At 44.3% G+C, this 13552-nt stretch overlaps 1 protein-coding gene across 1 annotated transcript in view; it reads left to right on the top strand.

Annotated features, from left to right (window-relative positions):
• Positions 1-13552, top strand: part of UCHL1 (ubiquitin C-terminal hydrolase L1) — a 287246-nt gene that overhangs the window by 178592 nt on the left and 95102 nt on the right. Inside the window, exon 7 of the mRNA XM_069631750.1 lies at positions 10858-10924. Within this exon, the coding sequence (XP_069487851.1) occupies positions 10858-10924 (67 nt within the window). The remainder of the gene's footprint in view (positions 1-10857; positions 10925-13552) is intronic.

The raw sequence follows: 13552 nt of genomic DNA, 5'->3' as shown, positions 1-13552 counted from the left end.
CAGCAAGGACTGGCCCGGAATAAACTCAATGTTTTCCAATTTATGAATAGCGTCAGTGGTGTCTCGCAAATAGCTTTTCATTTTCAAAACAGACGGTCTCAAATAGAAGTCTGCAAATTTGGACAAAGGTTCCAAAATCGAATTCACACCAGACACTATGGGTCTACCAGGGGGGGTCAACAAGTCTCTTGTGTACTTTGGGCAAGATGTAAAAAACAGGTACTCTTCCTTGATCCCTGATCAGGAATTCAAATTCTTGCTTACTAATCATTTCGGCATCAAAAGCTGCAGTCACCTTTTCTTTAATAATTTGTTTGAGTTTGGCAGATGGGTCATTAGCCAGTCTCAAGTAACTCACATCATCAGATAGCAGTCTTTCACATTCTCTTACATAATCACTACGGTTCATCAACACAATCGTTCCTCCCTTATCTGCTTGTCTAATAATCCGGTTCTTGTTTTTTGCTAACTTTAGTGCCGATGCTCTTTGTAACCTACTAAAGTTGGAGTTGCGAGACTTTTGGCCAGACTCCAATTTAAGAACCTCTGCCGGCACCTGTCTTTCAAAAACCGTAGATTCGGCAGTATGACAGTGACTGGGAGCACAGAACGTAGATGTATTGCGCAACCCACTGAGATTACTGGTATATCCTTCATGTTCACTGAAGTATTGTCGGGCTGAGATCCTGGTGTCTGCAGAAGCTGCTGAGCCCCCGACAATCCACCCAAAATGTGGCACTCTGAGCTGATTCTATAAACTGCTCAGTTTACCTCACTTCCAGGGGAAAGGGGGAAGGGACAAATTAACAAACACCAGGCTGGAAGCTAAGACTAGCTGGTTCTTCACCTGTAGTAAAACATAAACATATAATACACCTTGTTATTCATGGGGTACTATACTAACCTTAAGTATCAATATCCTTTACCAAATAAAGTAAAAACCATACCTGGAACTGCTCTACAAAATGCCCAGAGAAGTGATAAGCTGACTAGACTTCCTTACTAGTTGACTTGAATCTCAACGATCATTCAGCCTTCTTAGTAGGTCTTAGAGTGTTTTTACTTAAAATAAACAGTTCTTGAAACTTGCGTCAAAAATCTCACGTGGAAATCTCTTGAACTCGCATAGGGAGCCAAACTGAGTGAAGATCGTTGAAGCGCTGAAGATTAAACCGCAGGAAAAACCACACGCGCTTATCCAAGGAGCGAGTAAACTCACACGCGCTGAAATCGAACCGCGAGAGAGAAAAACCACACGCGCTTTGTCCAAAATGCGAAAACACTCACACGCGCTAAGTCGAAACCGCGGGAAAAATCCACACGCGATTAAACGAAAACACGCACACGCGCTGAAGTTCAACCGCAGGAAATATCCACACGCGCTTAGTCCAAGATGCGAGCGCACGCACACGCGCTGACGACAAACCGCGGGTAAAAATCCACACGCGCTTAGTCCAAGATGCGATCACACGCGCTAAAGTGGAAACAGCGGGAAAAATCCAGACCCGCTTAATACAAGATGCACACACGCGGAAATCCAACCGCGGGTTAAAAAAACACACGCACAATAGTATCACGCGACACCAAAGAGCTCGCGCTAGATACTCAAGCGAAGACTCTCACGCGCAGGCTTCTGTTAACGGAAAAACCACGCGCTTGATAGAAAGCGTAGCAAAGCCAAACATACGACAGCAATATAGTTCTTAGTAAATATTTTTCATATGAACTTGAAAATCAGATTAAATCTTCTACAATGACATTATAGAAAGAGTCTTGAGTTTTAAAAGGACTTATCTTGTGAAGAGTCTTTGAAACTTTTTTCTTTTTGGATAACTCAAAATCTTCTTACTCCTGTTCAGTGCCAAAATGAATCTCGCAAGATTCCTGTTTGCTTTTCCAAATAAGCCGCTCGACCGCTTGAAACTTGAAACCCCAGAACAAGTTAAGCAGGAGCAGCTTAATACACGACCTCTCAGCTGGGCAAAGACGATGAAAGGCAGTTTAGAATGTTCACTGTCTTCCCTATAAACAATCACCAGCCAATCAGAACTTAGACTGAGGACCTCCATCTTGACTTGGGGCATTCTCCATAGACTGCAATGAATGTTAAGGGCAAAATTGGCTGTTTTTAAAATTAAACTCATAACTTCCAAAAACCTTTCTATACTAATTTTCCCCAGACCTAATGTAATTCAGAATATGTCACTGTACCCTAACAGTACCTGACAAGTATTCATTCAACCGTACCTTGCGCATAAATGCGAAAAACTCTGTTCTAAATTCTAGTGAAGAAAGTACGACAGGAGATAATGACCCTGGAGCTCAGGCCAGTATGAGTAGAGGAAGAGGTCCTAGAGGGGGCAATAGACAAAGACAAAGGATGCCTTTTTTAGGACAATGCCCGAATCGGGGGGACTGGGACAACCAGGTCAGGACAAGGAGTCGAACAAGGAATCAGTGGTGATAAATTTGTCCTCCTATGTCCTTTCCTCGGAAGAGGAAAACATCCTGAATAAGGGTCTCAATTTTGTCATTACTAAATCTCATGATCCTTTTGAATTTAGAACAGTTTTTCGCATTAATGCGCAAGGTACGGTTGAATGAATACTTCAGTGAACATGAAGGATATACCAGTAATAATCTCAGTGGGTTGCGCAATACATCTACGTTCTGTGCTCCCAGTCACTCTCATACTGCCGAATCTACGGTTTTTGAAAGACAGGTGCTGGCAGAGGTTCTTAAATTGGAGTCTGGCGAAAAGTCTCGCAACTCCAACTTTAGTAGGTTACAAAGAGCATCGGCACTAAAGTTAGCAAAAAACAAGAACCGGATTATTAGACAAGCAGATAAGGGAGGAACGATTGTGTTGATGAACCGTAGTGATTATGTAAGAGAATGTGAAAGACTGCTATCTGATGATGTGAGTTACTTGAGACTGGCTAATGACCCATCTGCCAAACTCAAACAAATTATTAAAGAAAAGGTGACTGCAGCTTTTGATGCCGAAATGATTAGTAAGCAAGAATTTGAATTCGTGATCAGGGATCAAGGAAGAGTACCTGTTTTTTACATCTTAAGTACACAAGAGACTTGTTGACCCCCCCCTGGTAGACCCATAGTGTCTGGTGTGAATTCGATTTTGGAACCTTTGTCCAAATTTGCAGACTTCTATTTGAGACCGTCTGTTTTGAAAATGAAAAGCTATTTGCGAGACACCACTGACGCTATTCATAAATTGGAAAACATTGAGTTTATTCCGGGCCAGTCCTTGCTGATAGGCTTGGACATTCAATCGTTGTACACTGTGATACCCCAAAGAGCCACACTTGAGGTGGTTGAAGTGTTGATGAATAGAGAGGATGGCCATCCTGTGAGTAATGCTTTCATTCTGTGGTGCACGGAGTTTGCCCTGACAAATTTTTTTTTCCCAATTCCAGGGTTCTTTCTTTCAACAGATTGAGGGTACAGCCATGGGTGCTGCCTTGGCCCCGAATTTAGCCAATCTTTATGTCGAGTATTTTGAAAAGGCAGTAATATACCCAGCCACCAACCCTTTCAGCAATCATTTGAGGAAGTGGCTGAGGTATATAGATATACTGATCATATGGGATGGCTCAAGAGAAGTGGCAGATTGTTTTGTGACATGGCTTAACCAACAAAATCGGTTTGTGAAATTCACTGGGTCTATATGTGATTGTGAGACTCATTTTCTAGACATCACCATTTTCCATCACAATGGTTCTTTAAAAGTGAAGCCCTATAATAAGACTACTGATCAGAACTCTTTATTGCACTTCAATAGCCACCATGCTAAACATTTAAAGAACAATTTGCCATTTGGACAATTTTTGAGGCTGAAGCGCAATAGTAGTCTTAAAGATGATTTTGCTCGAAGTGCGGATGTATTGACCAACAAGTTGTTGGCCAAAGGCTATCCGCCTAGAGTTATAAGACATGCTTCAAAAAGAGCTCACTAACAATTGTGAGGCACTTTTGGAGAAAAGTAGTAGGCCAATTAAAAATATTGCCACTATATTTGTTAATACTTTCTCAAATTTGTCCTATAAAATCAAAAACATTGTGATGAAAACTTGGAAGAAAATATATTGTGGTAAAGAAGTGTTGCCTCCCCTAGTGGCTTTCAGAAAAAGCCAGAATTTACGAAATATTCTGATCAGAAATGATGTGACAGAAATGCAGATACCACAAGTTGGGCAAACTAGACTGTGGGGTTTGCCTGAAGTAAAAGGACATTTTCCTTGTGGGAATTGCAGCATGTGTGGACAAACAAAAGAAACTAGATTGCAAATTCTACCTGATAAGTGGGTCTTCACTGAAATGACGAATTGTAACACAGCTAATGTTGTATATCTGATCACCTGTCCATGTGGCCTACATTATGTGGGAAAAACAAATAGGCAATGTAAAGTTCGAATGGTGGAACATCGCAGCTGTATCAAGAATCAAGTGATAACTGCCCCTCTTGTGAAACATTTTATTGAAAAGAAACATGGTTTCAATGACTTCACATGGCTGATTTTGAAAAAGGTGCATGGAAATACCAAAATTGAAACAGATCGAAAATTATTGAATATAGAGCAAAAAATAATTTTCAAATTACAAAGCAATGTGCTAGGGCTCAATGAAATCATTGATTGGCATTTGGTTAGCCAAATATAATTTTGGACATTGTGTGATACATATATCATGTGGGCACCCCATTTTTGGCGAACAATTTGGTTTTTAGTTCAATTGATGAAGTTAGTGCAATTTACATCTTTTTGATGCGCTGAGTGTCCACTAAACTCCTCCACACCAGTTGATCCTGGGTTTGTTCCAATATGGCCCCCTTGGTTGTTGTACTCCTGAGTAACTTCGAGAAGTAGAGTCCTTTCTTTGTGTTGCTGCGCAACCATAGACGCTTTGAGATTGTGCAGCAGCCATGACTCCTCTGAATCGAGTGCTGGCCGAGTATGTGTGAATGCTGCTAGTGGAGTTAATAAACCCCTCAGTGTGTATATACGTGAGCACGCTACCAGCATTTCGCCTTTGAATGTGACTTTGTGCATGATATTGTCTCCATGTCGGGACACCTTTAGCATTTTTTTGGTGGTTGGGGTACTTTATTTTACACTTATTTTACACATGTTGTGTGGCTATCCATTTTCCGCGTTTCTTTTACGTTGTGGAGGTTGGACAGCATGGACGCTGAGTAGTTATCGTTACACATTAGATAATGCATGGTCTCCTCACGTGTGTGAAATATAAGCACCCCCTTCTGTTTGCCCCCTAGTGCACGTTGACGGCATGTTAGCTGAGGTTTTGGTAATGCCAGATAAATGGTATTTACTGTTATGTTCCCATTGCTTTCCAGATTGACTCTGTACTTTATTGCTTGATGGTATGGATGTTTCCATTTCAACTTGTTCATTACTGAATCGTGAACTGCAGTCTTGATCCCTACATTTGTGGAGGTAATTCACTTTGTTATTTGGAGCCTTGATTTTATGTGCAGTGGTATTGAAGCCAGTGTGATTTCTGGATATAACAGAGCATGTGGTCTCTGTGTATTGGTTTTGTCTTACTTAGGTGTGGCGATACTCTAGCGGACTGTGAAGCTTTGTTGAAGTATTGATTTCGCATTTGGAGGGAAACCAGCAAATTTGTCATCCTGTCACGTGCTTTGAAGTTTTACCATTTAAAGGTAAATCTGCGGGTGCCCTTTGGGACCCTTGTGAGTGTGGCATAATCCCTGTGCCATGCCTCCTTTTACATTTTGTAGTACTTCCTTCCCTCTTTGGAACTCATTAGGTTTCTCCTTTCCTTTTTATTTTTACAGGCTTGGAGGTTGTTTTCCTTTTACCCTCTTGGGTGCCTGAATCTACCCTTTCAACACGGTGTGGAAGAGATTAGTGGATGCTTTTAAATTGATCCCCTGAAGAATGTTCGCCTGAACTGGGCAGTTAAGAACAGAAACATGTTGGGATGCTTGTTGTTTTAGTGACACATTGAGATTTTTTTGTGTTATGTGATATCTTCTGTGTCGTATAAATAAGTTATCTGATGTTTTATATTTGTTTAATGTTTAGTACACTGTTAGGTGAGGGTAGTGTTTTTTGTTTAAATTCAGTTTGAATTATTTGAATAATAAACTTGTCAGACATTTGTGTAAATTAGTTATAGCAGACGGTCCATTTTTTCAGGACTAGTGATGCTGGAAAACCTTAGAGTTCCTGTGTGAGGGGGTTGGAGGCAAGTAAACAACACGTATCATCTTGCTCTTTATTGTATTACATATATCTATATCCACGTTGGTGGAGTAGGATGTCTTCATGTTAATAGGGATTCTTTATACCTATTTAAACATATTATGCCCTCAACACTCTGCTGCATACCTCTAGTCCGCACTGTAGGCTTCACATGAGGCCACTGCAGGAGTTGTGGCAACCAACTGGTCTCAAACCACCAGGCCATGTGGAGACTAGTTCAGATCACTCCTAGACTGCACTTGAAGCGTCAGTGGTGGGTAGCCAAACCCAAGGTCTGCAAAGGTGTTTTAAGACCAGACACCTACCAAGACGCTGGTGACGTATGCATCCCTATAAGGGTGGGGGCGCTCAAGCGGCTATGGCCACCCAAGGAGACATCCCTACACATGCTCCAACTAAGTGGTTCGATGGGCACTCTAGTCCGTCCTCCCGGTACTACTGTCAGGCCTCTCAGATAATCACAATGTACATTAGCTGCAAAAGCAGGGTGGTACAAGGTCCAATACATTGTCCAGGGAGGCACAGCTGACATGGCAATAGGCCATAGCCCACAATAGCATCCAAACGTTTCACCTGCTAGGGAGCTACAACTACAGCAGACAGCCTCGGCAGACAACTATCCCAGAACCACGAATGGAGCTCAGACATCGCTCCATCGATTTTTATTTATTTATTTATTTATTTATTTATTTATTTTTTTGCTGCTGGGGTCGGCCAAATATATATCTATTTGCCATGGCCTACAACAAATGCGCCAGCTAAGCCAGCAGGACACAGCGAGACGTCCGTGGGAAACACATACTTTTCCATGGGATGGCCTCTTCAAATACACGTTGCCCCCATTTCTAAGAACGCTGATAATCGAGCGATACGCCTGCATATTGAGTTTCATCACTCCATACTGGACTCGCCAAACGGGTTCTCCGAGATGATGCAATTGGCCCCGGACAAGCCCGTCTGTCTCTGCATCAGTCAGACCTGATGACACAGGAAGATTTTTCACGAACTTCCAATCGCTACCCCTCATAGCGTGGCTCCTGGCTTCATGTAGTTCTGAGGCACAAACATCCCCAGGACTGTAGAATTGCTGGAGGCAGCTAGGGAGTCCTCTACAAACAAATCGACCCTCCCATTTCAGAACGCCAGAGCAAGTCCTCCCATATCTACTAGGCCTAGCCAAACCAGGTCTATGTCGCAACTCAATTAAGGTGCACTTGGCAGCCATCTCAAGCTACACCAGGAAGGACAAGGGTGTCCCTATGTGGGCAAAGGCTCATAAAACCTTTTTCAAGGGCCTCTTCATAAATTTCCCGCCATAACACTGTTTCATGCAAAAACAGTTTGAGCCTGTGGCCTTGGCACCATTAAACTTCCTGTCCTGGAAAGTTGTATTCCTAGCAGCTATCGTAGCCGCAAGTAGTGTCTGAACTACAGTCCCGCCCTATCAACACTTGAGGTTCCACAGACTGCTTCCCATCACAACCCTCAGTACATCCCAAGGTACCCTGCATTTGCTCGACCTTAAGCAAGCATTAAAGTATTATGTAGACCAAACGCAATTGTTCAGACATTCCATGCAGCGTTGCATATGGGCAGGCAAGAGGAGGCAATGCTCTTCAAACAAAGCACAGCAAGATGAATATTGTCTGCAATTGTCTTCTGCCACACCTGCAGGGAAGCCCCGCCAGGCTCCCTCCCCATGCATACTCAACTGGAGCCTAGCAGCCTCACTTGTATGGTGGACAGGGGTTATGATTGTTATGCCAAGCAGCCACCTGGGTGGTGCTGCATACATTCACAACGTGGTACTGCCTGGAAAAACATGGCAAGGAAGTGCAAACGGGCAGGGCAGTCCTGCAATGCCTGTTCAGTAAGGTATGATCCTCGGATATGTGGTAAGGTAGGGTACTAAAAGGCCTCCCTACCTGTCGGGCACATCCTTTACCTGTGTACTGCTATGTAATCTAATCGTATTTGATCTGTGAAAGATCAATGCTGGAGAAGGCGTATGTTTATAGCATTGGTATCTTTCATAGATTCACATTCGCCATCCATCCACCCTATCTAGGTGACTTCCGGTTCCACAGGGTTGGAATGTGAAGGCAAGAGGGTCTAGTTACTCGGGGTCCCATTTGGTTGGGACCAAAAGCAGCCATCACATGGGTGCTAGGCTACAAAATGTAGTTTCTTTTTGCCTAACGCAAGGGATTTAAAAATGAACCAAGGATTCCCAGCAAACTGGGTATTGCAGCATGTGAATCTATGAAAGATGCCGATGCTGGATAACAGGAGTTAGTTGCAGGTAAGAAACCTACCCTATGTCGTAGGGTTTGGCAAGAGTGTATCCCTCACCCCCCTGCAGCAACTCCCTGACCTTGTTCCCACCCCTGCTTCATAAGAGATGTTTAAGCGCAGTATAGCACCACACTTCTACCTTCAGCTGATCAAATTTGCAGAGAAGAGACTCAAGGGATTCTGTTAGAAGATTGGGAGTCCCCCTTGATGCCATGTCATCTTGGCCAGCAGGATCTTCTCCTCGTGCCCCTACAGCTTTTTTCATATGCATGGTCCTTTTAATTGGTGTGTTTAGTAAGTTAGCATTTTTAGTCTTGGGTAATTTGGAATCCACGCTAGTTTTTACTAGTATAGATTTCCATTTAGCAGGACCCGTGGTGGATCACATGCTTTCCGTCTGGTCCTCGAGGGGTGATGAGGGTGTAGAGTAGTATATGCTAAATAAATTGTCAGTGCTAACAGCTTACACAGCTGCTAGATGGCTAAACACAGAATGGCAGATTAAAAACCTCTCAAAAACAATAAGGCGCACTGCCGCCTTGTTGGAGGCTTGTCACGTCCGTCTCCTCTGATCCTTCTGCTTCAGTTCACATGTTGGCAAAGCTGTGCAACAAGTGCTACTTGCCATAGGGTGGTAACGTAGAGAATGCTCCAGGCAGTAGACTGATGCAGTAAATTGTCGGATACTCCACTAGCAGCCCGTCTAAGGATAATTGGTTACAGGCATCATGTTCTAGAGAATCGAATCGCATGTAAAACAAGTTCTCGCTAATAAGAATGGGGTGGCAGCATAAAACCATTTGCAATAAGTATCAAAAAACGATGTTAAAATGGCACGAATTGGTCTAGCTTGGTAGTGTACAATTTCAAAGTGAGCCATGCATATTTCTGTACCAAAAAACACACGCCAGCATCTTGTGATATAACCAGCCTATATTGTCCTTTCAGAGGTGGGTGCTCAAAAGGCAGACACAGCCTGACAAATCTAATGCTAATAACATGGCAGGGGCTGGTGGGCGGGGGGGACGGTTTATTAGTTGGTCAGACATGCTGCAATGGCTCTGAACTGCAAATTTCACAAAGCTTTGCTGGGCAGAGCCACTCTGAGGGCTCCTCCTTATGGGTCACATCACTTAGCTAAACTCTGGACGGCAAATGCTACCTACAGCCTGGTCTGCACTTGGTCATGCTTTGCCATGGCTTTGCCTGTGCGGCCTTTCAGTTAGGATCCAGGTTCAGGCGATTGGATTGGCTGGAAACCCTCCAGGCAGCAGCTCCTCCTTGCTTCCTGTTTTTGCTTTTACTATTTGTTTTTTTCTTTGAACCTAGCAATTCAAATTCTGCCTTAAAGTTTCTCTTCACAAAAGGCTATAATATAGCTACTTGTTTGTACCACTGATTGAAAGATATCATGGAGATGTGTGGGTGGTAGCAGCAGAAAGGCTCAGGTGTAATATTTGGTTTGTGCTAGTAGCATAATTTTCTGGTAACAAAGTTTACAAATTTTACCACGGCCACTTCAAAGTAGAGTAACATTTTTGATGGATTTGATTTCTATCACTGCGTCACCTGAACCTCCTACAGAAAGTAGGAAGTTCATTGCATTAATCCCTGCCCCATACCCCTGCCATTGCACTAGAAAACCCTAGGCCTTGAGTTTAAGGGGTAATTACTATGGATTTTATCAGGGTGAATCCCCATCTAGTTTACAAATCATGGAAGATGTATCTTTTTCCAGTATCGCTGCTTAAAGCATTTTCCCAGTCTTTCACAATCTAGGTGATTTACTCCAGGGCCCATCACCCAGGTAGGTCTTTTGCATGTTACCTGGAAGGTGGTGGCCACCTTGGCCATAGTGACCCAGGAGGGAAAAGATGCACTTAATTTTAATGCATGGTGTTTCATTTTTTAAAGAACCTTTGGTGAAAAAGTAGTTTGAGACTACATGAAGCAAACCAATATGTTTTCAACATGTCTGCAGAAAGGGTGTCACTCCTAAGGAGCAAAGAACATAGACTTTCTGTGGTCAGGACAGATTCCCAACTACCAAGTTTTTAGTTTACTTAAAACGCAGCATTTGAAGGCTAACCATCTCTTCAGTGAAAGCCTATGGCCACGTCTATAGGCAGGTCTGGTACTCTGTAAGAGAATGCCAATATCCGTGATGTGCATAGTTACTACTTTGAGATCTGGCCACAACTCTTGGTTGCTTATTCATGACTTGGTTTGAAAGTAACTTTGTCCGTGTGTAGTTGTGATTAGTTTTCTACAGCTAATTGTGTCCTTTCTCTAGGTTGATGACAAAGTGAACTATCACTTCATTCTTTTAACCCATGTGGATGGAAACCTCTATGAATTGGGTGAGTAGTTGGCAATCTATAAATCACCAACTTTCAATGTGTAGTTCTTGTATTTTGTCCTCCAACACCTTGAGTTGGTGGCTTAAGTGACACATGTTATGTGTTGAAGGTTTTTATACCACGCACAGGTGCCATTTATATCAGTGCTCTGGTGGCTCTGTGAAAATGGGGTAGGTTAGTGGGAGAAAGAACCAAGGGAGCTGTGATGTGCTGTTTGCAGATTCAGTTCGGATGTACCATTCACTGAGCTTGGGTGAGGTTCGGGAGGCGGATGTCATGTGGTGTTCAAGGTTGTGTGTGCGCGCGCTCTGTCTTGTTGCAGTGTTCTGTATATGCAGTGTTGTGCAGTATATGCAATTTGTTTTGTTGAGGTATTCTGGTTGATGGTTAGTAACATTTTGAGTGGCTGTGGCTGATCATCTTTTTCAGGTTTTAGTTGTATGTGCCCTTTCTAGTTGCATCAGTAAAGTCTCCTCTGGGTCAAGGATTCTTGCGCTACTTGGCTATTCTGTTGCCTGAATTCTGAGTGCAGTCATGATTTCTGACTAGATGCCCGTTAATAGTCAAAAGTGATCACCAAGGCGGGGGGAGTTCTTTAACTGGATGGATTCCATATTTGGGGGGGGGGGTTAAGTTTCTAGTAGGGGCATAGTGGTGGTTGGTCCACTTCACTCGTGTTGCCCTTAATTGTGGCATGCCTGGTGGTGACCCTACCTTCCCCTTGCCTGGCTGTTCCTTGACCCATTTCTCTGGCCCTAGCATGTCTGGCTTATCACCCTCTTTTCCGGGGCTCTGTTAAGGGAGGTGGGTGGGGGTTCAATGGTGCTTCTTTCCAGTCCAATCTCTAGATTTTCCTGGTTACTTCTCGTTTTTGAACAAAAAGATAGAGTAAATCTGTCTCTTTTTGTTCATGATTTTTCTGGTCCTTATGCCACAGGACCTCTTTATAACTGGTTTTCCCAGGCAAAAGCTTCTCAAGATTGAACAGTATCCAATGTTCAACGTACCGAGTTACATTGTAGTGCCCACCTCTACACTTCGTTTTTGTTTCCTGAATTTTGTATGGTCCTCCACATTTTGAATTTCCCTCAGAATATTCTCCAGCATGGAGTCTGGCATGGATTCACATCAATATTCCCCATCAAGCTGGGAATCCTCGGTAAAGAAGAATCTGCTTCAGTTAAGCTTCTGAACTGTCTCCTAACAACCAATCACTGGGTCATACTGCCCCAGTTAATGATGGCCCTCTACCTAAGCCCCTCTGGCAGCAGCAATCTTCAGATTTTTACCAGACTTTCAAGTGGTGGGAGTCCTCGTGATTAGCTCTCAGGCTTTTTACTGCATTTTGCGCTTTTTTTCTTAGCTTTATTTTTTTCAGTCAATCGAGCCTCAAGCTCCATCACTCCATCTGACTAAAGAAGATAACGGACTCTACGCCTCTGTTCAGGATCTGCCCTGGATGTGGACTACAGAACATTTTCCTGGACTATGGCCACTCCCTGTGCCTTTACAGTAGTCCTGCAGGGCCTGGACATCTGAGTAAGAACTTTCTGGTCTGAAGGCTGTTCTGGATAAGTTCATTGAGGCCAAGTCCTATGGGAAGGACCCCAGCGAAGCAGATGTGGAGTGGCGAGGAAACCGATGAGCAGCAGGGCGGTTAGGAGCCGAGGACATCATGCCACTGCTCCTTCAGCCACCACCGCAACCTCCACCACTGCCAGCAGATGTGTTTGCGGACATCCTACAGGCACTGCATAACTTTTGCTCAGATCCGGACAATGATGCCCCTGTTGCCGGCGGGAGATCCCGCAGCACATCGGCTATCGGTGGGGGGGAGACCCCTGGTCAAAAGGAGTCCATCCTTCGCCGCCATCCTCCTTCGATGGACGATACAGAACCAGATACGGCTGGGTATGGACGACAGAGGGGACCTCATCGCCAGGGCCTTGCCGCCTGACGAGATTGGATCTTTCCATACCATGGTGGCTAGGGCCTCAGAAATTTTCCAACTGGCCCCTGAGAAGGAAGGCTTCCTCCTGGCACTGGTACAGGAAGACAGTGCTTTTTATTCCTCTTTTGAACAACATTTGGGATGAGGGGCTCTTCCTTATGAAGAACCCATCCTCAGCCCTGGCGAAGAGGGACCGGTACAAGAAGTACAGAGTACTGGACTCTGCACCCAAGTCTCTCAGATTCCAACCGTCCCTGTACTTGGTGGTCTTGGCGGCGCAGACCTCCGGATCTTCGGCGTCTATGTCCTCTTCCACCCCCCTCTGCTCCTGGATGGCGAGGGAAAGTTGGATGCCATGGGGCAACTGTCATCTCGTCAGCTGTGACTATCCAGACAGCCAATGCCTTGGCCATCGTGGCCGGTTATGACTGGGAGCTGTGGTTCAAGATCTCTATCTTCTCGACAAGAGCAGAAGTGGTGGAGATTCTGCAAGAAGGCAAGGTGGCATCGGACCATGCCATCACGGTGGCCACTGACCTCGCCAACACGGGATTTCGTCAGATGGGCAACAGCATTTGCTCTGACGGGATTGGTTGGAGGCCATTGGCTTCCACCAGGACATAGTCGAGGGTGTTGGACATGGCCTTTCGACAGGGACAGCTTATTCGGCAAGACTG

Source organism: Ambystoma mexicanum, chromosome 6q (genome assembly GCF_040938575.1).
Source record: "Ambystoma mexicanum isolate Mex_15411 chromosome 6q, UKY_AmexF1_1, whole genome shotgun sequence".
In the NCBI taxonomy this organism is placed as follows: domain Eukaryota; kingdom Metazoa; phylum Chordata; class Amphibia; order Caudata; family Ambystomatidae; genus Ambystoma; species Ambystoma mexicanum.
Note: the sequence above shows the minus strand (reverse complement) of the source record. Positions and strands in the feature narration are given on the sequence as shown.